Source organism: Peromyscus californicus, unplaced genomic scaffold (assembly GCF_007827085.1).
Source record: "Peromyscus californicus insignis strain IS unplaced genomic scaffold, ASM782708v3 Scaffold_23__1_contigs__length_62951481, whole genome shotgun sequence".
In the NCBI taxonomy this organism is placed as follows: domain Eukaryota; kingdom Metazoa; phylum Chordata; class Mammalia; order Rodentia; family Cricetidae; genus Peromyscus; species Peromyscus californicus.
Genome location: NW_026294534.1, coordinates 17,553,264 through 17,577,919, shown reverse-complemented (window position 1 = coordinate 17,577,919; position 24,656 = coordinate 17,553,264). Strand labels below are relative to the sequence as shown.

The 24,656-nt window shown below is 47.0% G+C and overlaps 1 protein-coding gene across 5 annotated transcripts in view; it reads left to right on the top strand.

Moving 5' to 3' along the window:
• The window catches only part of Tacc1 (transforming acidic coiled-coil containing protein 1), a 91,310-nt gene that overhangs the window by 52,658 nt on the left and 13,996 nt on the right, over positions 1-24,656 (top strand). For 2 of the 5 annotated variants that reach the window (XM_052751863.1, XM_052751864.1), the window contains exons 3-7: positions 8,879-9,968; positions 12,502-12,537; positions 13,836-13,896; positions 16,645-16,765; positions 20,142-20,194. In XM_052751863.1, the coding sequence (XP_052607823.1) occupies positions 8,879-9,968; positions 12,502-12,537; positions 13,836-13,896; positions 16,645-16,765; positions 20,142-20,194 (1,361 nt within the window). The remainder of the gene's footprint in view (positions 1-8,878; positions 9,969-12,501; positions 12,538-13,835; positions 13,897-16,644; positions 16,766-20,141; positions 20,195-24,656) is intronic. The other 3 variants (XM_052751867.1, XM_052751866.1, XM_052751865.1) reach the window with 2 other exon arrangements.

Sequence of the window (24,656 nt, the reverse complement as noted above, 5' to 3'; positions counted from 1 at the left end):
AGGAAGTGGTCTGGCTTCATTGTTTCACATGGGGCTGTTTCCTGAGGCCTTCTTTGTCCCCGTGCAGACACAGGTGCTGCACCCTCGGGTCAGTGCCTCACTAGGTCTTTTTAGTCTCTGACTCTCTGTTTCTAGCTGCACCCAGGGCTGTGACTTCCTTTCATCTCTGAAATGCTGAGCTTGGTCCAGTCCCTGAAAGTCTGTTCTGTCTTGGAGGCCACACCTCCTAAGGGAACCACGCCTCCTAAGGGAACCACGCCTCCTAAGGGAACCACACCTCCTTAGGGAACCACACCTCCTAAGGGAACGCCCACCTTTCCCCAGCTTGTTCCTCTTCTGCTTTTCTTTTCTTTTTTTTTTTTTTTTTTTTTTTTTTTTTTTTTGGTTTTTCGAGACAGGGTTTCTCTGTGTAGCTTTGTGCCTTTTCCTGGAACTCACTTGGTAGCCCAGGCTGGCCTCGAACTCACAGAGATCCGCCTGGCTCTGCCTCCCGAGTGCTGGGATTAAAGGCGTGCGCCACCACCGCCCGGCCTGCTTTTCTTTTTAATCCTGGTCTGATTGAAGCAAGAGCCTCACCACTGAACTACCCTGTGTCTGTGATATAAAGGACCTTTAAGATCTGCACGTTCAGGCTGGCAGGATAGCTCAATGCATAAAGTGACCAGAGTCCCAGCCCTGGAAACCAGCAACGTGCAGTGGTGTGTGCCTCCACTCAGACTAAATCAGTACATACGTGTGTGTGTGTGTGTGTGTGTGTGTGTGTGTGTGTGTGTGTGTGTATGTTTATAGAAATGTCTTTCAGACACAGATTTCTATAATGCTTCTAGATATGTCTTTGTTTTTGCTGGGTGTGAAAATTAAAAAAGGAAGTAGTTTATTCAGAAAAGGAAGTTGGTACTTCAGGAAGCCTAGCAGTCCAGTGAGGGTTGTGATTTTCTGTGTAAAAACATGAGGACTCTGAGGTGGTGGCCAGAAAAGGTGGTTGATACTTTCCTCACAATTGCGAAGAACTTTGAGGTGGTTTTGTGTCTTCACCGGGATCATAGCCTTGGTTCTGTGCCTGTGTCTAGTAGACTGTGCTGTGGATTATAGGGCTCTGTGGTGGGTGGGTGCACCATGTCAGGAACACATCCAGTAATTTGATTTTGCACTTTGAACTAGTAATAGAGTACTGGGTGGGATAATGAGAGTGGTGTTAGCGCTCCTCCCTGCAATGTAGGAAGCAGAGAGAGCTGACTGGGCCTGGAGTGAGAACAAGGCCACACCTCCTAATCCTTCCCAAACAGTTCCACTAACTGGCAACCTAGCATTCAAATGTATAAGCCTCTGGGGGCCCATTCTCATTCAAACCACCATACTACCCTTGGCTTTGGGGTCATTGTAGAGTGAAGTAAGGGTTACTTTACTACAAAATAGCCTGTTAATTGAGATGGCTAGAGAGATCATACAGCTTTTATTAAAAGGGTTGTCCCTCAGTTCCAGTACCGTAGGTGCTCACTCCTTTGTATAAAATGAAATGTGCTGCCTCTGCGCATCCTCCCATGTGCTTGTAAGCCACCTCTTGATTCCACGTGATACCTAGTGTAGTAATGTAATGGTATGTCAGAAGTTGTTATTGTTTAGGGGATCATTTCAAGACAAAAAGTCTGGACAGATGTAATTTTTTTCTGAATATTTTTGCTCTGTAGTTTATTAAATCCACAGCCGTGGAACTCACGAATGTCTCTGGCTAGTTTATTGGTGTTATTCTCTTCGTGTGCGGACTTACAAATTAGACTTTATCGTCGCTTTCTCTGTAGAGATGCCTTCCGTCCGAGGTTAGGTACTTGCAGTGGGGTCAGGAATGGACTAGGAGCTTTGGAGGATAAGGGAAGGGCAGGTGCACTAGTTTCTTATCACTGCTGTGGTAAAACCCTCACAAAAGCAGCTTAAGGGAGGAGGGGCTTAGCTTGGCTCATAGTTCCGGGGGGGGGAAATAGGCTGGGGTGGCAGGAAGGCCTGGTGGCAGAGCGGGATTGTGACTGGACATATTGCATCCCAGGAAGGAGGGAGAGAGAGAGAGAGAGAGAGGGAAGGAGGGAGGGATGGAGGGAGGGAGGGGGAGAGAGAGAGAGAGAGAGAGAGAGAGAGAGAGGGAGGAAAGGGGGGAGGGAGGGAGGGAGAGAGAGAGAGGGAAGGAGGAAGGGAGGGAGGGAGGGAGAGAGAGAGAGAGAGAGAGAGAAAGAGAGAAAGAGAGAGCGAGAGAGAGAGAGAGAAAGCGTGCCAGCCATTTCCTCAAGGTTTTACAACTATCCTAAGCAGTCTCACCAGCTGGGAACCAAGGGTTCGAACACATGAACCTGTGGGGGACACTTCACATTCAGACCACCACAGCAGCTGTATAATATTGGGGAATGATTTAATTCTTATCTAGGGTTATTGTACAGTAAAAGGCCTGAGAGTAGCTCGTTCTAGAAGAAAGCACAAAGTGGTGGCCTCAGTGTTCTCTGTAGGTGTCGGTTTTTCCAACAGCAAATAGAAGATATCTTGCATGCCAGGAATTACTTCAAGAAGTGTGTGTGTGTGTGTGTGTTGTTTTTTTGAGACAGGGTCTCAGTATGTATCTCATCTGGCCTCAGATTTGGAATCTTCTTGCCTCTGCCCTCTGAGTGCTGGGATTACAGGCCCCTGGTACTCCTCTGGGCTCCGTATTGGGCTCTGAATCACTGACCTGCATTCAGACCACTAGCGATGAGAAGTAAGCTGTGGGTAAACTTGCTCTTGTTTTTTTCTGGGGCCCTGTGCGTGAGAGGTCTGTAGTCTTAGAGCTTGCTGAGTTTTCCTTGTGCGGATGACCCTCCCGGTCAGTCATGAGCAGGATGCTCTTTCTGTCACGTGGAAATAGCACCTTCCTTCCTGTTACTGATGGATCACTTTGCTCCACTTACCCGAGTACAGCCAACAGTTTATAGGATGTGGTTTTTCACATCAGTCCTGTCGTACACCAACCACCTTCAGTTAACGTCAGTCCGGAGGGTTCATGGCTTAGACCCAGGCTGTCACTTCCTCACAAGATCTTGGTCTCTGTGCTCCCCGAAACCTGGCTTGCCTGCAGATTCTAGGGTTCCCACAAGTGTGGTAATTCGTTAGAACTGACTCTGGGACTCCTCAGTCCCAATGTCTACCCTAGTAGATGGTATGAGTGAGGGAATCATAGATAAAGGGAGTGAGGAGTGCTATATGTTCGTGATGTTTCTTTTTTCCTCTGTGTGGCCCTGGCCATCCTGGAACTTGCCTTGTAGACCAGGCTGGCCTCCAACTCACAGAGACCCACCTGCCTCTGCCTCCCAAGGGCTGGGATTAAAGGCATAGGCCCCCATGCCCAGCTCTGTTTTTGACTTGTAATCAAGGCCCTGTGTGTTTGCTGTGGTGGCCAAACCCCATCCTGTAGACACTGGATGAGAGATGTTAAGGTCAGTCAGAGCCAGTGTGCATGCCTGAAGTACGGGAGGCTCATTTTCTCGGGTTAATGTTAGATATTTAGAAACAGAAGAGAAGGGTCATCTGTCTGTAGCCAAGGAGAGGAAGTGGCAGATTGCGTGGATCTTCAGATCTGAGAGGAGCCCACGGGCGGCATTTCGCCTCAAAGCTCAGATCTGAGCTCCAATGCGTTTGTGATCACGCCGGACCTGGGGTGCTAGTTAGTGTGCATGTGTGCCGTGTTTCGACGGCTTGCACACCTTTTTCATTTGCATGTGCATTTGTTTAATGTGTGCTTGTTAGTGCGGGGTGTACATTTGCAGGCGGAGGCCAGAGGTTGATGCGGCTGTCTCTCCTGGATCACCCATTCTCCTTATCTTTTGAGACAAGGCCTCGGACTGAAGCTCATTGATTCAGCTCGGCCAGCGGCCTTCAGGGATTCGCCCCCCTCTCCGCCCATTCTAGGGTCACAGGGGTTCCACCATATACCTGGCTTTTGCCTGGGGCTGGTGATCTGAACCCAGGTCCTGTGTTTGTGTGACAAGAGTCACCTCTCCAGCCCTTTTTAGTGAGGTGAGGTTGTCCGTGTGAGAGCAGCTGACACACTAGTTCTCTGTTTAATTTCAAGCATTTCTTTGCGTTACAAAAACACTTGTGAGGCCAATATGGTGGCTCCTTCCTGTAATTCCAGCATTGTGAGGCTGAGGCAGGAGGACCGCCACAAGTTGGAGGCTATCCTGGGCTACAGAGTCAAACCTTTTTCCAAAAACAGGTCAGGAGAGGTGGCTCAGTAATAATGGTTTTTCCCGCCAAGCCTGGCAGTCTGAGTTCAGTCCGCAGGACCTGCATGGAAGGAGAAAACCGGCTCCCTTGGATTGTCCTCTGGCTATACAGGCAGGCTGTAGTCTGAACTCCCCCCCCCAACCCCCCACGTAATTAAAAACAAAACAAAAACAGGTTCAGCAGGTAAGGGAGTTTGTCTTGTAAGCCTGTTAACTAAGGCTGGCGGTCCTGGAACCCATGTAAAAGTGGAAGGAGAGAATTCACCCCACAAAGTTGTCCTCAAACTTTCTCATGGGGTGTGTAGCACACATGCCCACTCCTGCACACACATACATACACGATACGATTTTCTTAAACGTTTTTTGTGATGGCATTTGCTTTTTTCTAAGGTTTAAGAAAGGCTTTTGTAAGCTTGTATTTTAACCCAGAATATTCTTAGCATACAATCTAGAATAGTACTTTAGTTATCTTAATCCTTAATATTCTGGCATTCCATGCCCTTCCTTTTATTAATATTTTAAGGAGGGAGGGAGGGAAGAAGTCTCCCATAATAGTCTTTGTGTTGAGTCGGTGTCAAGAGCATCTAATGCTGAAAAGTGAGGGTTCGCAGTCCTCTTGTCCTGAAGGAGTTCTGTTAGCAGCAAATGTAGCTGGGTTGGCAGGCAGTCGCCTTGGTTCTGGATTTCCTCTGTGCTTGCTTTGGATTCATCGCCTGATCCATTCCTAGCGACTGAGTTAGTTCTCCCAGCCTCTGGCAGAGCCCAGCTTGTCAGAATCAAGCTCATCACTCACACTGGCTCTGGCGAAGGAGCCTCCGGCCCTCGGCAAGGAAAGCTGGGTTTCTGTGTGAGCTTAAGGCAGGAAGGCACGGAGGGAGATTAGCTGTTATGTAATGGCGCTTTCAGAGGAGAAGCAAGGCCGAATCTCGGGCTAAAACTGGCCTGAGATGGGACAGCACATGTTTTATTCATCCCTCGCTGGGGTGTGGTGTTAGACTTGAAGTTTCTGTCCTAGGGCAGAGGTCGGTATGCTGGGCAGCTGCTCTTGGGACACCTGCTGGTTGGTGGTATAAATGCAAATAAAACTTCAATAAATACTCCTTTTCTAAGAGAGGATAATTTTTTATTTTTTATTTTTTATTTTTTATTTTTTTTTCCCAAGATAAGTTTCTCTGTGTAGCCCTGGCTGTCCTGGAACTAACTTTGTAGACCAGGCTGGCTTGGAACGCAGAGATCTGCCTGCCTCTGCACCAGAGTGCCGGGATTAGAGGCATGGGCCACCACGCCTAGCTGCTAATTTTTTAATGTTTGTTTTTATATTTGTACAGCTTCACAAACTGATTAATTGGAAATTAATACTCTGACTACCCAGTCAGGATGTTTTTTTTTAAGTGGTGCTGAGGTGTGCTGTTGAAAGTGGGCTCCCAGTGCCTAGATGAAGGAATGGGTAGATTCTTGGCGTATACCCTGAGGAGGTGGCTAAGAAATGACCAGGGAGGAGAATGCCCCTTGGCAGGGTTCCTTCAGCTGTCTGCAGGCTGGAGGCTGAGGCTGGATCAGGGTGCTCTGTCCTGATTTTTTCCTTTCCCCGTCCCCTGCTCCTGTGGTACCCAAACATTGCTTAACGTTTTCAGTTCCTAACCATCACGACTGCTGATCTGGACGTGGGCGACAGAACAAAGCGCTCGTGGGGTCAGCTGTCCCACACCAAGCCCTTTGGTCCGTTTCCATGTGTGGTCCCACAGTTTAGCTGTAGGATGAGGAAGGAGAGGAGGGAAAAGTGAAAAGTTACAAAGTTAGGTGACCTCTCTGAGATGAGGGATTGATAGCGAAGGCCTCTGGCTAACAAAGGAGAAAACTCCAGAAGTTGATAGAGTGTGGGAGTCACGGGCTAAAGGGGAAAGGACCTCAGCTCCTGGCTCCTTCCTTCCTTCCCTGGTGACATTTTGTCCTAAACCACAAGTTTCCCCAGGCCTACAAAGGAGCCTGGAGGACTGGGGTGCCAGGGCCCGGTGCCCTGTCATGGAATGGAGAAGGGAGAGTGGCAGACAGCGTAGACTGACAATTACGTAACTAAAATAACAACAGAAACCATTTTATTTTCTTTTCCCATTTCTGTTTCTTCCAATCGTCATGCTGGAGATTGAACCCAGGGCCTCGTGAATTATAAATAAGTGTTCTGTGGGTGAACTGCAGCTCTAACACCCCAAACTTGTAATTACCATTACCAGGGGCTGGAGAGACGGATCAGCTGTTAAGAGCACTGGCTGCCCTTCCAGAGGACTCGGGTTCAATTCCCAGCACCCACATGGCAGCTCACAGCTGTCTGTAACTTCACGACACCCTCACACAGAAATACGTGTAGTCAAAACACCAATGCATGTAAAATTAAAGGAAGTAAATCATTAAAAAATGGTGATCACCTTGTGAAACACACGTTAGAGTGTGTGTTCTCCTCATCCATGTTAAACTCCATGTGCTCCCAACACCGTTTTTTATTTCTTATTTGTTGCTCAGATATTTTTAAGATAAATTATAGAGACCATTATTAGTTCAGTATTCTTTTTAAGATGTTTGGGCATTTTCCTGTGTGTCGAGGATGCTGTTATATCAATAATATCACTACTTTAAAAAAGATAAAGTTTAGGTTTTAAGTTGGGTTAACCTTTTTAGGTAAACTTTTAAAAATTGACATCTATTTTAACAATTTCGATTTAAATAATGTTAGGGCTCAAGGTGAAAGTGTAGGATGGTGATCATTTGTACTTCAATAGTAGTCAGTGTGATTTTTTTTTTTTAAAGAATAGTCACGTCTCTAGCTATGGCTTCAATTAACAAAATAGTTCCAGCCCCTTAATTCTTGAATTTTTAGCCCATGCAACATCTCTTCCTCAGATTCCCCAAATAGCTATCACCCTCACTGGCTTTAATAGGCAACCTCTTTCTTGGTATTTCCCAAACTCACCCGAGAGCATGACCCAGGAGCCGCCTCTGATACCGCCCACCTCAGTTCATATCCGGCCCATCACCAAGCCCCGCCAACCCACCTCCTTATTTCTCCCAAGTGTTGCGCAGCGTTTATTCCGGTGATTGGCAGTACTCTCAGGAAAGCCCCAGAGTAACTCACAGCTTTGTTCATCTCAGCCCTTCCAGAGCATTCCCTCACCGCAGCTGGGTGAGCTGTTTAAGATACAACCTGACTGTCTCTCAAGGTAGAGCCAGACTTGGACAAGGCTCCCAGGACTCTGCAGAGTAATTATTTAATCAGTATCCGTCCGTCTGCTTCATTGGAAGGACACCCCATCCAGAAGTCTGAAAGGATAGGGGGGAATGTGTTGTAAAGTTGAATTGCTGAAGATTTCGAGCAGTTCATCTACTTTTCTTAAAACAACTTATTTTTTTACTTTATGTATATGGTGTTTTTGCCCACAACTATGTCTCTGTGAGGGTGTCAGATCCTCTGGAACCGGAGTCGCAGACAGTGGCCAGCCGCCATGTGGGTGCTGGGAATTGAACCCGGGTCCTCTGCAAGAGTGGTCAGTGCTCTTAATTGCTGAGACTTCACTCTCATTTTTTTTTAATTTTGAAAATGTAGAATTTCAAAAATGGTCATAAAGTGATTCCGCACGAGTTTAAACCTTTTTGGTGAAAAGTACATTGAAATATTTAAAAGTATCGTTTAAAAAAAATCTCAGCTATTTTAGTGGCTAACGTCAGCATTTAGGCCTCTGTACTGGCCTGCCCTTAGGGTCCTGACAGGATAGACCTCAGCTGCAGCCACTAAGAGCACCCCTGTGTGCATTCGCTGTTCCCTTGTAAAAGGTGGCCTTGCCCACCTTCCGTCTCCTTTCTCTTTCCCTTCCTCGTCCCCAGGGACCCGTCCCTGCCCCCTTCTCTGCCCCTTCCCTTCCCTTCCCTCAGCAAACCTCCCTCATGGGCCCTGTTGTATGGAGACTCCTTCCGCCGTTTTTAAAATACAGCAGCTGTGTCTGTTAAACATCCACTGTTCCAAGGCAAGTCTTTGCGTTACTGTTCTCTTGCTGCGAAGAGACCCCATGACCAAGGCAGCTCTCAGGAATGAAAACCTTTAGTTGGGGCTGGCTCACCGTTTTAGAGGGTGAGTCCATTAACCTCACGGTGGGCAGCAGACAGCTACGGCCCTGGAGCAGCAGCTGAGGACTTTATATACTGAACCTTAGGCCGCAGGCAGAGAGAGAGACTGGGCCTAGTGTGGGCTTTTGAAACCCCACCCCCACCCCAGTGACCCACCTCTTCTAGCAAGGCCACACCTCCTCATCCTTCCTAAGCAGTTCACAAACTAGGGGCCAGACATCGAAATATGTGAGCCCAGGAGGGCCATTCTCATTCAGACCACCACGGTGTTCCTTATTTTATGTAATCTTAGATTCTCTAACGTCACCTGAGTTTCTGTCCAGTGACTCAGGCCCATCTGATACTGTCTGTGGTTAGTATAGACTCTGTAAGTGAAGAACTCTGCCTCCCGAGTGTGGGGATGAAAGGCGTGTACCACCACCACCTAGCTAGGGTGCTGAGGGAAAGTCGCACAGCACAGACTCTTTCCCAGGGGTAGAAAGAATTCTTTAATAGAGTTTTCTTCCTTCTTTTTTTCCCCCTAGAACAACAAGAAGCCGATGAACAGTTTGTAGCAGAAGTAACTGAAAAATGTTCATCCGATCCGTGTTCTAGATCTTCAGAAAATGAAGTGCCGCAGGCGCCCACTGATTCTCACTCAGTCAAGGATGTCAAAGGAGAAACCCACCATGACGTTAGTAAGATCTCAGTGGTGAGGCCATTTTCAATAGAAACCAGGAGTTCCGCAGAGGAGCCGGCGGCTCTTGGACCCAAAGCATCCCATGGCTGTGTGCCTGCGCTCACGGGCGAGGCTTTGCCCTCTGCTGCATCAGAAGCCGCTCAGGACAAGCCAGGGACAGAGGGGGGGATGGGGGTCACATCAGAGGCTTTTACAGAAGCCGGTCTGAAGACTGGAGAGCCCATGGCCAGCAGGAGCAAGCTAAGGAAGCCCAAACCTGTCTCCCTGAGGAAGAAGACAGCCGGAGGTGACAGCGTGGGAGCGGAAATGATCATGGAGGGTTTGCCTCTCCCTAAGGCTTCCTCCCTGATGATTCCTGATGAATTCGATAAGAACACACATCCCAGGGTGCTGAGGGGTGCCAGGGCCCAGAAGTCTTCCCTTAACCTTAAAGAAGCTGCCAGCGCCCTCAGTAATGGCACCAGTGGTTCAGGGGTTGGGCCGCAGGAGGAGTCCAGGAACTCGCCTCTCAGACTTGAGTATGATTTTATAGAAGATGGGGAAAATGTCGAGACCAGGAATGCCCTTCCAAGGAAACCTGCTAACAAACTGATGCCCGACATATGGAAAGACGGCATCAGTCAGCCAGTGGATGTCGAACAGCCTGCAGACCCAAGAGTCCAAGATGCCGCCGTCTCCCAGACGTCTCCTAAGCCAGATCCGAGTAAACGGGGTCCCCCCAACTTGAACTCCTCCGGGAGCTGCCCCATTCTCCAGAGCTCCCCACCCCTCTCCTGCAGAGGCTCCTACCACTTTGACCCAGATAACTTGGATGAGTCCATGGATCCCTTTAAGCCAGCCGCAGCGTTGACAAGCAGCACCCTTGGTTCCGCCACTGGTAATCATGTTAATGAAATCTTAGACTCACCCAAGAAGGCAAAGTCGCGTTTAATAACGTGAGTGACCGCGGGCGCTGGGAGTGGTGCTCTGGTGTGTTCCCTGGGAGTTTGGCGGCTCCTTTTGGTTTCTGTGAATTGCACTCAGGAGTGTTTGAGGTGCAGTGGGGGGGGCACTTTCCTCTGTAGTCTTCGCCAAGCTCTTCGGTGCGTTTGGAAACCTCCGAAGTTCGCTTACTGATCTCTGCCTTATTTCTGGATCCTTGACTTGTTTAAGTCATTTCCCCCTACCCTGGATACTTTAAAAAAAAACTGTTTAAAAGAAATCAAGTACAGATTGGAGGTTTTCAGGAATCGCATTGTATATAGAATTCAAGTGTCAGTGTTAGCCACCGTCTTTACATTTCAACATTACCTGTCTAAGGTCAGCGGTGTCGGAAATGACCCAAAGCAGTCTTAGAGAACGGAAGTTGTGACTTTGGTGGTAGTGCTGAGAATTCTTTCCTCCTCATGTGTTTCTAGTTCATTAGCAAATTCCCGTGATGAGAACTGAGAGTATTCTCAATGGCCACTTAAATCTGGGTAAATTTGCTGAGTGTTCCTTCTACCTTTTACTTCTCCTGGGAAACAAGAAGGAACTTTTATTTGGGAGTTCCTAAAGTAAACCCCTCAGGCCATATTCCATGACAGGTTTTTAATTTTGATACAGGATTACATTATCAGGAAACTCAAGTTGAATAAAAGATAGTCTACCTGTTTATAACCCTGTGACATCTTGTGAAAAATTAGATGCCAGGGGCCAGTGACATGGAGGATAAAATGCTGAAAAGAAGTGTGTTTGTGGTGGTCGTTAGATTGGCTAGGGAAATTTGAGTGTTTTGCCTGCATGTATGTCTATGTACATAAAACTTTCATGCTTGATACCTGCAGAGGGCAGAGGAGGACATCAGGTCCCCTAGAAGTGGAGTTACAGACCATTGTAAATCTCCATGTGGGTGCTGGGAACCAAACCAGGGTCCTCTGGAAGAGCAGCCAGTGCTCTTAACCGCTGAGCTATCTCTCCAGCCACAGGAAATAATCTTCAACATTCCTGTGCCTTAAAAACACCCGATTGTCAGTTACATTGGAAAGAAAACTATCCAGAGGGGTAAAGAATAGAAATACTAATTTCACGACCAAGAAAGTTGAGCCACACAGCAGTCAGCTCTCCTGTTTAAGGGGACCAGAGGGACAGGCGTAGTTCTAAAGCTGCTCTTGGATGACATCTGAGCAGTGAGATGGACTTTGAAGACTGTTACTGGTGGCTTGTGCAGACCTCTCTGGACTTTCATGGTCAGTTAGCTATTCTGGACAGCACTTGGTGCATCCTGGGCGTCCTGCTGCCTTGGTACTTGTCTCCTAGATGTCTGCCAGAGTCTTAAGTCCTTAAGTGCCTTCTCTCCAGCTACAGACGGCCAGTGCGAAGTGCGTGCATTTCCCTAAGACGGGATCTGGGCTCAGGAAGGAGACCCTGACTCTGTCCCTTGTAGTTAGATCCAAGAAATGCCCTCTCTTGAGTCCTGCCGTCTTCACCCGGTGGCATTCTCTACTGTTCCGTTTTTGTGGAATAAATTTATTGCTCTAATAGATCACGCACATTTAACTAAAAAAATCTGTGCCCAATCAAAATTCTTTTCTTGCAAGAAAAGAGTGCTTGAGCTCCTGTGCAGTGTTAGGACTTGGAGAGCAGAGTCCCTTCACTTTTGCGAAGACGGAGCATAGTGGGGTTAACATCCACAGTGGATAGTTAGTTTTTGAAACACTCAAAAAGATGTGTTTAAATAGGGATGGTACGGGATGGTTAGGATTCTGCAGAGCACATAATATACATGACTGAAATCATTCTAACCTTCCTTGGAAGCAGAGTCTCACTGTGTCAAATTCAGGCTAGCCTGTAACTTTTGACCTCCTGCCTTAGCCTGCTAAGTGCCGGATGACCGACATACTGCCTCGGGCCTGGCTGCTTTAAGTTTCTTAGTGACCCCGAGGGTGGAGTGAGCCGGGTATCTTTCCAACTGTGTCCCTGACCTGGCCCTGCACAGTTCCAGTGAGTGTGCTCAGTGCTGAAGCTCACTGTCTCTATGTGCTGTACCTTCATACGCACCGAGGTCTTTACTTTCCATCTACAGATCTGAACGTAAAACGTTTCTCAGTGTTTGTATCTCTCTCTCCTTCATTAAAGCTAAGGTCTTGTTACCATTCATTCGCCAGGGCTGACCTTCATGAATATGACTTTTTATATTTTAATATTTTGTGGTTTATTTTTGCATTTTGTTTGTTTTGAAGCAAGGTCTCACTGGGTAGCCGTGGCAGGCTGGGAACTAACTGACTTTGTAGATCAGGTTGGATTTGAACTCCCAGAGATCTGCCTGCCTAGTGCTGGACTTAAAGGCATGTACCACCATGCCGGGTTTGAATATGATGTTTTGAATTTGTATCTCACATGATATCAAGAACTCTGCAACTTTTACATCTGGCAGACGAAAGATAAATGTTCTAGTTTTCATATGGTTCTTCTCCATCTGTGTGTCTCTTCATTTTGTTGATGCATCAGGACTACTGAGCAAGTGAAATTTCTCTGTTTTCTGGTGTAAGTACTTCTGCCGTCGGCTCTGTTTGTCCCGGGACTCCGGGCAGTCCCCTCTCCTCCTCCTGCCCGATTGTCTCCTCTCTGCATGTCAGCTTCTGTTTGACCTTCTGAGAACATTTTTGCATTTCATCTGCCACATCTTAGTCGGCTTAGCCTTGCGATTGTCTGTACCTAAAGGAGCAGATACTGCTTTTTCCACCTTGGGGTGCAAAAAGCGTGCGCCCCCCGGCTTACTCAGCATGTGTCGTGTGGCACTCTGGACCGTGTGGCACTCTGGACTGAAAGCTGGCTTGGCCCCAGTCATACCGCAGTGATGTGATGGACTGCCCTACTAGTCACTGTTGGGGATAATTAATTAGATTTCTGTTTTGGTAGGATGAGGCTGCTGTCTTAGAGCAGGTAATAAATTTTACCAAGTAAACTTCAGTTTGGTGACACTTAGAACAGTAGGTAAAAGAAGATCGTGAACTAGTAACCTTGTGCACTCTGATAATTTATATGCTTGTCTATGTTTTCGCTTTTTTCCGTGAAAGGAAAACAAATTGGAAATACTGTTTTTTTTTCCTTTTGTTGGTCAGAATGGTGTGGTTTTTTTTTCCTGAATATTTTAAGTTTATTAAAACATAGGAGAATCTGTAATAGTCCCGTGATCACAAATTCTGTACTAGTCTAAAAATAACAGGTGGCCACGTTTTCCTCAGTCCTGGGCATTGTGCAATACATGGTACTTTTTTTTTTTTTCTTCTCCACTTTACTACTTAAGAATGGTAACAGTTTGTTTAGGTTTTTTCCTTCGATGCTTTCTCTTGGCCCGTAGTTCCTTTCTGTAAGCACCCAAGTCTAGACTGGAGCTGTCTTTGGAGATTCCTATGGTTTTTAGTGCAATAAAGAATTTTCAAAGAATCTGGTCCAGCGTGGTAATTTTTCTGGTGAACGTCAAAACCAAACCTGTAAAGATCATAACCAAATATGTTTAGCTGCCGAGGCTGTTCTTGGAGGGACTTAGAGTCTCGCTCGGAAAGGTTTTTGTATTTTTGTGGTGTGGAATTAAACACGTGGGGTTCAGAGTCGTGGTGTCTGGCACTCCGTAGAACCGAGTGAGGTGGTCTTGCCAGAGCATGAGCCTGGCTGTGGGTCTCTAGGGTGTGCATCGTCGCCACAGCTCTCCCGTGCAAGCGTCTGATCGTGTGGTGCTATGCGCTTTGGCTTCTGTCTGCACCCTGTGCTCTGCTCCATCTCACTCCTGGGGAGTTGTCATTGGGATTCCAAACTGGCTTGTCTGTTCCTCTCATTTCTAGGAGTGGCTGCAAGGTGAAGAAATACGAAACTCAGGCTCTTGATTTGGATCCATGTTCTCAGGTAAGTCGGTGCTGGTCGCCAAAATGGGTCCCATGGGGGTGTCTGAGGACGCAGACTTAAGGAAACCAATTATTAGAGCCTTAGTGTCCTAAACTCATCCAGGAAGGCCCTGAAAAAGACAGCTCGGGGGCCTTTGAGAGATGGCTCAGTGGTTAAGAGCACAGGCTGCTCTTCCAGAGGACCCGGGTTCAATTCCCAGCACCCACATGGCAGCTCACAACTGTCTGTAACTCTAGTTCCAGGGCATCTGATACCCTCACACAGACATACATGCAAGCAAAACACCAATGCACATAAAGTAAATCATTTTAAAAAAACGAAAGAAAAGAGGACTCTCACAATGACCTTCAGTGGGGGAGGGGCGTGTCTAAGATTTTCAGCGCAGTGCACGACTCTCCAGGTCACCAGAGGTATAAGTATTGGTTCTATAAAGGGTGTTGACTTGTAACTGGATAGATTTTATTTTTTTATTTTTTCCCCCAGAGCTGAGGACCGAACCCAGGGCTTTGTGCTTGCTAGGCAAGTGCTCTGCCACTGAGCTAAATCCCCGACCTCAGATTTTTATTTTTATTAAAGGCTCAGGTGACTTTCCAATCTGTTACCTTTAACAAAATGGAGGACCCCAAAATGAGTCTGAAGAAAGACCGAACATTGAACCTGGAAAAGGGTTCAGAGAGTTGAGAGACATGTCGAATATAAAACTTCCTCCTCTTCATCTTGTTAATAATCAGTAATAGGTCTTATCATGGCTTTGAATGCTTCTACTGGTTATAATTATAAAGGTGGAATCCAGAAATTAAGTTAATACTGATTCTTACTTCACCCTAGTGATTTATGATATACATATATGAATATATGGAGTAGTTAAGAAACAAAAACCCTAAAACCAGAGCACACAGGTCTGTGATGCCAGCTTTTAATTTTTTTAGACCTTACCTCAGTGTAACTATAATTGTAGAAACACATGTGTTGGTTGATAGAATGCAGTTAAGTTTATTTTGTGCACTTTGTACCAACAACTTGATGAAGTATAAGATGCTTTCAAAAGAGTGGGAAGAGTTTCCAATTGGAATTCTTCTTCGACTGTTACAAATATGTGGGGAAAAAGTCCTTCCTCAAATTTTGCCAAAACAGGCAACACAAACTGAAATTTCTCTTCAGTTTTCTCAAAAATAAAATCCAGGTAGGTATGGTGACACTTGGCTTGAATCCTGGCGCTTGGGAGGCAGGGGCAGGTGTATATCTATGAGTTTGAGGCCAGCCTGGGCTACATAGTGAGTTCCAGGCTAGCCTGTGCTACATAGTGAGACCCTGTCTCAAAACAAAACAAAAGCCTTACGTATTGTATTGTAAAAGCTTTAGAGATGAATTAGTTCAACAGAATCTGCTTTTGTGAGTCATTTTCAAAAACGTTTTCATTACATTTATTTACTTACTTAGTGTGCATGAGTAGAGCATGTGTGGAAAGAAGTCAGGGAGCGACTTGGCCGAGGAGGGTTCTCTTCTTCCACCCTGTGAGTGAGTTCTGGGAATTGAACTCGGATCAGCCTCGGTGGCAGGCTCCTTCACCTGCTGAGTTATCTCGCCATATCCTGCCTTCGATAATTCTTACAACTCCTACAATATTTTAAGGATAATTTGTGCATCAGTAATTATAGCGATAAACTGACAGAATAAAGCAATCTAACACTCAGAGACTTATAGCGAAAGAGAAAGTTGTTTTTTTTTTTTTTTTAAGCCGAGAAGATACCTTTAACAAACAAAAAAAAAAAGGTTAAAGGAGCTGGGCGGTGGTGGCGCACGCCTTTAATCCCAGCACTTGGGAGGCAGAGGCAGGTGGATCTCTGTGAGTTCAAGGCCAGCCTGGGCTACAGAGTGAGTTCCAGGGCAGGCACCAAAGCTACACAGAGAAACCCTGTCTCGAAAAACCAAAAAAAAAAAAAGAAGAAGAAGAAGAAGAAGAAGAAAGGGCCGGGGCTCAGTTGGTAAATTGCTTGCTATTCAAGCATGAGAGCAGCCCTGGGGCTTACTGGCCAGCCAGACTTGCTAAGTGGGTGAGTTCCGGCAGATAACTTCTTTTAAAAAATATTTTATCTGTTCTTGACAACGTCTGTACATGCACACAGTGTATTTTGTTCTTATTGTTCCCCGACTTCTACCTCCATGGGGTCAGTTCGTCATAGAAGTGGAATAGAAATCCAGATTCAGAGGGAGAAAATACGGTAAATTGATGACTGTGAACTTGAGTAGTTTTGAAATAGCTCCTAGGATACCGAATCACAAGAGTAACTAAGTTACAATAAGTTCAGTATTCAGACTATGCCAGGTATTGATAATATCATTTGTGAGTATTCCAGTATGGTCCCGAAAGATTATTATAAATACTTGTTCTGAAAGTTTTTGGTTGTGACTAAGAACTTTATACTGCACAGTGAGGCGAGTGTACTTGAACTAAGGAGGGGATATATGCAAGAAAAATTGAACGCTTACCTCGGAGCTCTTGAAGCCCTTTAACTTTCGTATTTGGGTTAGAAAAGCACACCTTTTAAAATTTCAGGCCCAAACCACAGAAATGAAGTTCTAGAAACAACATCTCAGGTTTGAAAGACTAGCTTCCTCCTAGTTCTGTAGCTGGACCTGTGACAGACCCTGCAATACCCTCGCACAGTCACAGCTACATGCTCCATCCTCGAGATGTCACTGGTCGCCCTGACTGAAGGACAACATCTTCTCTGTTGCATTTCCCAGGATGAAGGAGCTGTGATCTCGCAGATCTCAGACATTTCCAATAGGGACGGCCACGCTACTGACGAGGAGAAACTGGCGTCCACATCCTGTGGTCAGAAGTCAGCCGGAGCAGAGGTGAAAGGTGAGCCAGGGGAAGACCTGGGGTACTACTGTGACTCTTCCGATGTTCCCGTGTCTATCATTTGCATTTTCATCCCCAGAAGCGGGCACAGAAGCATAGGCACGCTGCAAGGCCCGTGGCAGTCACCCGAGGGACAGTTAGGGCACAGATCTGTACTTGGTTCTTCTCTGTAACAGACACAGAAGTGCTTAACACAGTCCTGGGCACAGGGAGAAGTGTGGAGGGTGCCCAGGGGATGGCAACTGAATTTCTCTCTCGTTTCGCATCTGTACGGTCAGTCTTAGAGTGGCCTGTAAATACGTCCTGCGTGTGGCATTTGGGGTTTGTCGTGCGCATTGTTTGGGTTGTGGTACTTGCCTGTGGCGGCCTCACTTTAGCGCTCTGTCTGGCCTTGCTCTCGCTCTGCTCAGAGAAGCGACGTTGCTAAGCACGTTGACCAGGTCACCTGACGGGCCCAGGAAAGCATCTTGGTCCTGTTTGGCAAGGTTGATCGCTGAGACCTGTGTAGCCAAAATGAGACCCAGAGAACAACACCAATTTATACCTGAGGGTCTTTTTGATGGTTTCTGCCTCTGCGGTGATGGGGTTTGAACCCAGGGCTCTTGTGTGTGCCAGGCAAGCCCTCTGCCACCGAGCTGTATCACAGCCCGTGGTTTTGTTGAGTCAGACTTGCTGTGTAGCCCAGGCTGGCCTTCAGTTCAGTACCTTCCTGCGTAGCCCAGGCTGGCCTTCAATTCAGTACCCTCCTGCCTCTCTCAGTTGAGTATTGGGATTACAGGTGTATATCACCAGGCCCCCATTAAAGTAAGTTCTACAAAGTACAAGAAGACCCTTCTAAAACGAAGGCCAAATAAACGGAAAAGTATAGGGTTTGGTCTTAGTTTTCAGTCAATCATTCCTTCATTCAGTTTTTAAGACGAGGTCTAGCTCTATAGCCCTGGCTGGCCTTCGACACTTACGTGGATCAGACTGGCCTCACCTGTGGAGTGGTCCTCCACCCTGTGCTTCCCAAGGACTCAGGTGACAGGCTTATGCCACCATGCCGTCCGTGTCTTAGGTACTTTTCTGTTGCCGTGACAAAACGCCACAACCAAGGCAACTGATAAAAGAAAGCGTTTAGTTTGGGGGCTCGTGGTTCCAGAGGGTTAGTGTCCATGACCGTCATGGCAGCAGGTAGGCTTGGCGCTGGAGAAGTAGCCGAGAGCTCACGTGTTGAGACAACAGCCACAAGGCAGGGGGTAGCGGGGACTGACTAGGAATGGCTGGACTTTGAAAACCTCAAGGCCCACTCCCAGGGACACACTTTTTCCAACAAGGCCACACCCCCTAACCCTTCCCACACAAACAGTTCCACCAGTTGGGAACCACGCATTCACTATATGAGCCCACAGAAGCCCTTCTTTGGGCCTTCCACTTCCACTCTGGCCCCCAGAGGCTTGCAGCTGTATCATTATGCAAAAATGTATTTCGTTCAACTTCAAGAAAGGCCCCGTAGTCTCCCAGTCTCAAGGCTTTAAAGTCCAAAGTCTCATCTGAGACTCAAGGCAGTCTCTTAATTGTAACCCCCTGTAAAATCAAAAAGCAGATTACATACTTGAATATACAATGCACAGAATATACATTATCATTCCAAAAGGGAGGACTGGGGCCCAGCGAGGAAAAGGCAAACTTGAAATCCTGTGCCTCTGTCCGATACCAGAGGGTTTTGCTGGCCCTCCCCTGGCAGCATACTTCTCCTGGGCTGGTTCCACTCCCTGTCTGCAGCGCTCCTTGGCAGGGAGCCCGCGCCTGAGGCTTCTCCAGCATCTTGAGGTCTCCAACACACCCAGGCTTCACTTTCACAGCTTCACAGAGGCCTCTCAGAGCCTCCAGGCAGGGACTGTCCTGCCTCAGAGCTGACCTTAACCTTTCCTTAACCTCAGAGTTAAGATTACACAACCCCCTTACTCCCGTATCCTTCAGGACTCTAAAGCCAGAACCATGTGCCTGTTGATGCCAAATTCTGCCTCTTGCTTAGAACGGCACCTGCCCCCTCTTTGAATTACATCAGCATAAATAAGCATTTATTTATTGGTGCCTTTCAGGAACACGTAATTCCTTAGGCTTTTTCTTTTCATAGATTGCAGGATTAGCTGGCTGGGGTCTCACCTTGAGGGCATCATTCCCTTTATCTCATTTCTCCTTCTCTCTTTGAGCACAGACCATGGCTCCAGCATTAAATTTCCTGGTGCTAAAATGTGAAGTGACTCTTCCCACCTGATTAGGCTGCTGTGGTAGGTGGAGACTGACCAGCACCTGTGAAATCCTTCATGTCCTCGTCAAGAACTGAGACTAGCCTGGCCCAGTGCCTCTCACCATAGATAGGACTCTTAATCACTCCGGAAGAAGGACCCTCATTAACGTCCCATGTCACAGTGTGCTCTTAAATTTTGTTCACTGAAAGTTTAGAACTGTGGTCCTGACAACAGACATTATTAAAGTGTAATTTGTGAGATTTTATTTAGAGATTTAAAGGTCATGACCCGTCACTAACCCTGGGAAGCTGGTAGAAAGTAAAAACTGAACACATACACATACACACACACACACACACACACACACACACACACACACACACACACCTGCCACAGTTTGCATTTGTGGTAATCTCTGTGCTGTGTCTGATGCCTGAGATGGTCAGCTTTGCAGAGAGGAGAGGTGTACATTAGATTGTGGTTTAAAAGTGAGACAGATTAGCCGAACTGTCGTGACACATTCACGTCGGTGTTGTAAGTGTTGACTGAAGCAGTATTTAAATATTGCAACAAGGAGATTTTTAGCTTTGTGTTTTGTGTGCTTTTCTAAGTTGTAAATTTTCTTCAGGGATATATATAGGCCTGTCTGTCCAGGCCCTGATCCACCACCGCCTAAAACAGAAAAATAGGCCTGATGGACGACAAGGAGACCAGTTAAGATGGTCAAAACTAGGTTTTCAGGATTGGATTTCAGGCCATTTTATCTGCTACATGAGCTGAGAGTGTCCTCCTGAGCCAAAATTTAAATGTGCTCAGATTGAGGAATGAAGTAGGATTCAGGGTTTGTTTCCCGTTTCTGAAATTGGTTCTTTAGTACAGCTCTGCTAAATTCCCAGTGGACACAAGGGGGCAGACTTCCCATTGCTTCTGCCTGAGGGTTGACAGCTGGGGCTGACTCTGGAAGCCTCTCTTGTTGAGGACTTTTAACACCAGAGTTCAAGAAAGAATGCGAGCGCACGTCTTAGAAATCCTGAAGTTCTGGGTTCTGTTGTTCTAAGCCTGCACTGGAATTGCCTAGCCTTCACCAGGAACAAGGGACCCGTTCCTCGGGATAAGTATAAAAATGACTTTCTCTCTTTCAGGCGTAGAGAAGGAGACATGCCAGAAGACGGAGAAAGAGGAGTCAGCTGTGCATGTAAGTTCCCAAACTCGGAGGGGTGGGAGTAGCCTTTGTTTCTTTTGGTGTTTGTTTAGGAGCCCACACTAACAGAAGTAAATTCTAGTTACTATTAGGTGATGGAGGGGGAAGACATGTCTGGCTGGCTGGATGCCTTAGCAGGTAAAAGTGCTTGCTGCCCAAGCCTGACCACCCACATAGAGGTGGTGGCAGGAGAGAATGGACTCCAGAGTTGCCCTTTGACCTCTGTCTGCACGCCATGGTGCCCATGCTCACACTCATACTTGCATACGTAGTATATACAGTTTCTTCATCTGCAGAACTTACCTTTTGTGCATAATATTCTTTACACCAACCACTAGCCCCATGTGACTGTGTGGACAACTTGAACTGTGAGTCTGAATGGAAATGCCTTATATACTGTGAAATACACTCAGCCTTTGAAGACCGAGTACACAAAAGGGGCATAGTTAATGTCTCAGTGACTTCTAATAAGGTAACAATTCGGATATGTTAAGTGTGCTGTTAAAATCAAAGCTGGGCTGGTCGCTCACACTTCACTAACATCCTGGTACTTGGGAGGCTGAGGGACGAAGACGGCCCCAAGTTCTAGACCATCCTAGATTACTTACACAGCAAGTAAATGGGTTACTTTTCCATCGCTGCGGTGGAACACCATGAACAAGGCACCTCGTGGAAGAAAAGGTTTCTTTGGGGCTTACAGTTCTAGAGTCCATGATGGCGGAGCAGAGTGGAAGTAGCAGGAGGCAGGCAGCTGGAGCTCACAAGCTGGAGACAGTCCACTGGGGATGGCAGGAGACTTTTGAAGCCTCGGGCCCTCCCCCTAGGGACACACCCCTGCACCAAGGCTATACCTCCTAAGCCTTCCCAAACAGCCAAATGGAAACCTCATTGAGTTTTAGCGTTGCTCCACTGACCTCCTCCTTCTGGTATCAGCTCCAGCTGAGTCTTCTTTAATCTATGCTGGTTCCTCAGTCTTTATTTGTCTACAGAGGCCTTGATAGTTTTTGTTTTCATTTTGGGACAAGGTTTCTCCATGTAGCCCTGGCTGTCCTGGAGCTTGCTATGTAGACCAGGCTGGCCTTGAACTCACAGAAATCCTCCTGCCTCTCTTCCAGTGCTGGGGTTAAAGGTGTGTGCCATCATGCTTGGCTGACCTCAACAGTTTTTGAGAATGATGTCCACTTACTTTTGTGTGTATATATTTGTGTTTATATGTGCATATATGTGTGTTTACATGTGTGTGGGTGCACATGCATGTGTTTGCATATGCCTGTAGAGGCCTAAAGTTGATGTGAGAAATTTTCTTTTCTTCTATTTATTTATTTATTTTCTAGGCAGGGTTTCTCTGTGTAGCTCTGGCTGTCCTGGAACTTGCATTGTAGACCAAACTGGGCTTGAACTCAGAGATCCACCTGCCTCTGTCTCCTGAGTGCTGGGATTAAAGGTGTGCGCCACCACCGCCTGGCTGATAAGAGGAGTTTTCATCCATCATTTTACCCCCTTATTCTTTAGAGACAGACTCCACCAGTTAAACTTAGAACTCACAGATATGGTTGGTTAGTCTGGCTAGCCAGCTTGCTCTGAGAATTCCCTGTCTCCACCTCCCAAGTCTAGAGTCACAGTCCTGAGCTGCCCTGCCCACCTGGCTTTTCCTTGGGCTCTGGTCAGCCAGACTCCAGTCTTCTTGCTTACAGAATGACAAGCACTTGCTGGCTGAACCCTCTCCCCAGCCCCTGGCCGTTATTTATAGAACATTTTCAGTTTGTGGTCCTCTAGTGTTTCTTCATGATTAAGCTAAGTTTATCTGCTTTTTGTACAGATAGAACAGAAGTGACAATGTTTGTGTCCATGTGTCCCTTTCTTGGTGGAGTGTTTTTTTTTTTCTCTTTTGGGGGGCCCACCATCCAGCTCCCAAATAAATCACACATGGAAACTTATTACTTATAAATGCTCAGCTTTAGCTTGGCCGGTTTCTTGCAGCTTTCCTTAAATTATCCCATCTGCCTTTTGCCTCTGAGCTTCTCCATTCTCTTACTTGTGTAAATCTTACTCTTACTCCATGGCTTGCTGTGTAGGTGGGTGGCTGGCTCCAGGAGTCCTCCTCCTTCTCTGACTACTTCTTTTTCCCCCAGATTTCTCCTTCTCTATATTCTGACTGCCTGCCAGCCCCACCTATCCTTTCTCCTGCCTTGCTATTGGCCGTTCAGCTCTTTATTAGACCATCAGGTATTTTAGACAGGCACAGTAACACAGCTTCACAGAGTTAAACAAATGCACCAGAAACAAAAGTAACACACCTTAAAACAATATTCTACAACAGTGGAGTTAGTCATGGCCACTTGCGTTTAGATGGCATCTATCAGGTTCCTCCATTTGAGTAAGTGTTAGAGAAGGAAAGATTCTTGGCAGATGAGGTCGTCTGCAATCCAGGTAGGACAGTTGGTTTGTGCAAAGGAAGAGGAAGTGAGAAAAAAAAGCATACATTTTACAACAATTGTGAATAATCCCATGCAGTTGCATATGGCCAGCAAGGACTAACCCGTCGGGGCCACAGACACCCTGCTAGGAGGTTTGGAGTTCCTAGTAGGGTTGTGGAATTGAGTGGGGAGCAGCCTTCAGAGGAGGGGAGGGGGGTGGAGAGAAATCACCCAGCGGTGCTGTTTGGGCTTCAGTGACAAGCATGGTGGCTGCAGTGTGGATCATAACCAGAACGACATTGGCGAGGTCAACTCCCAGTTCTGCTCCTGCAGCCGCAACTGTCAGAGCGACCAGAGGAGCCTCCTTACCAAATGACGCCGCTGTCCACTGCGTTGTCTGAGCCTTGAACCTGTGTTGTTCCCTCCTCTCTCACAGGCAGGGTCACTGGTTTCTGTGTTCAGAATTCAGGGAAAATTTACCTTCTCTTCTTGAGCCCGTAGCCCCTACCAGTCTTTTAAAAGATGACAGCAGATTTTTAACTAGTCTCCCAGTTTCTAGACTTGGTGATACACCATAGCTTTAAAGGTGTATAATGAAAGTATAATACATATTTGTGCATGTGCATATCGCTATATGTGCTTTTAGAGACAAGGTCTCTCTAGGTAGCCCAGGCTAGCCTGAAACTAGCAATGCTGTGTCTTCGCCTGAATGTGTCGCTGCTGGGATGCACCGTCACGCCTAGCTTTCGGGGTAATGGATTTCTGTATTTTAAACCCCAAGCTGGCCTTGTTTCTCATGGCTTTGCAGTGTCTTTCCTTCTCTTAGGATAGGTTCAGATTCGCTGTGGTGGACAGGAAGGGTGCAGTGTCTTCCCTCCCTCCCACATTGGGTGCTAGCCTGCCTGTGTGGAGTTTCTTTGATCTCTGTGAACCTGTCTTTGAATCATGTGTTTGCCCCCCTGCCTTCTCTGTAACACCGTAAGGTTGGTGAAGGTAGGGACCATGGCTTTCCTGTGGGCTGCTGTACCCCGTGCTTATTCCTATAACATTGTTGAATGGAGGGATTACTCAGGACCCAGGCAGAGGGAAGAGTGGAACTGTGTGGTTTTTATAGATCTGTGGCTCTGAGGAACCCATCTCCCAATCCATGTGTCCTGTAGGCAGTAGTATCTAACGTGAGCTCATGCCAACTCTGAGTTAGGTTATGAGGGTCCTCAGGACACAGGTGGTGGTTGAGTAGGCAAAGTGTGAGCGAACTACTGTAGTTTAAAGTAGATGAAAGCACACGAGAGTAGTAGAAAGCACACGAGTATAGTAAACTTTCATCTACTTTAAACTTAACGCGTGAAACATGCCTGTAATCCCAGCACTCAGAGGCTGAAACTGGAAGATCAGGAGAGTTAAAGGCTAGCCCAAGCAACTTAGTAACACCCTGCCCCAAATAGAGTTTAAAAGGACTCAGGATGTAGCTCAAAAGTAGAGGTCACTTTCCACACACGTGAGAGTGCAAAACCAAGCACAAGAACATGTCAAGTTTTGACCGATGTACAATATGGTGTAACACATGTGTTTGTGTATTCATAAAGCGATGCACAATTGTCTCTCTTCATGTGGTTTCCCCCTGATAATTTCCTGGAGGTTTTGGTATGTGTGCAGATTTTCTCAGTACTCAGGACTGAGCCACGGCCCACGGTATTTGCCTAGAGAACGGAGCTGCCTACCCTCTTGCACTGCTGGAGGAAGAGCTTCTGCATGGCAGGAAGTGGGAAGGCAGAGCACCCGGGCACAGGAGGAATGAGAAGCACGGCCTCTCACAGGGTCTCACTCATTAGCGACTGGTTTCCAGACAGAAACCGTCTTTGCTTAGAAACCGATGGCATCCTTGGCTTCCTGGTGTCTTAGGTCATGGAGCCCAAAGCAACCACAGCTGGGGCAGGGCTGAAGCCTCCGTTTCCTCATTCCTGCTGTCCATACCTGTGAGAGGAAGACTCTTGAGTTACAGAACAGCTCGGCTGGATAGCTTAGGAAGCCAGTTCCTT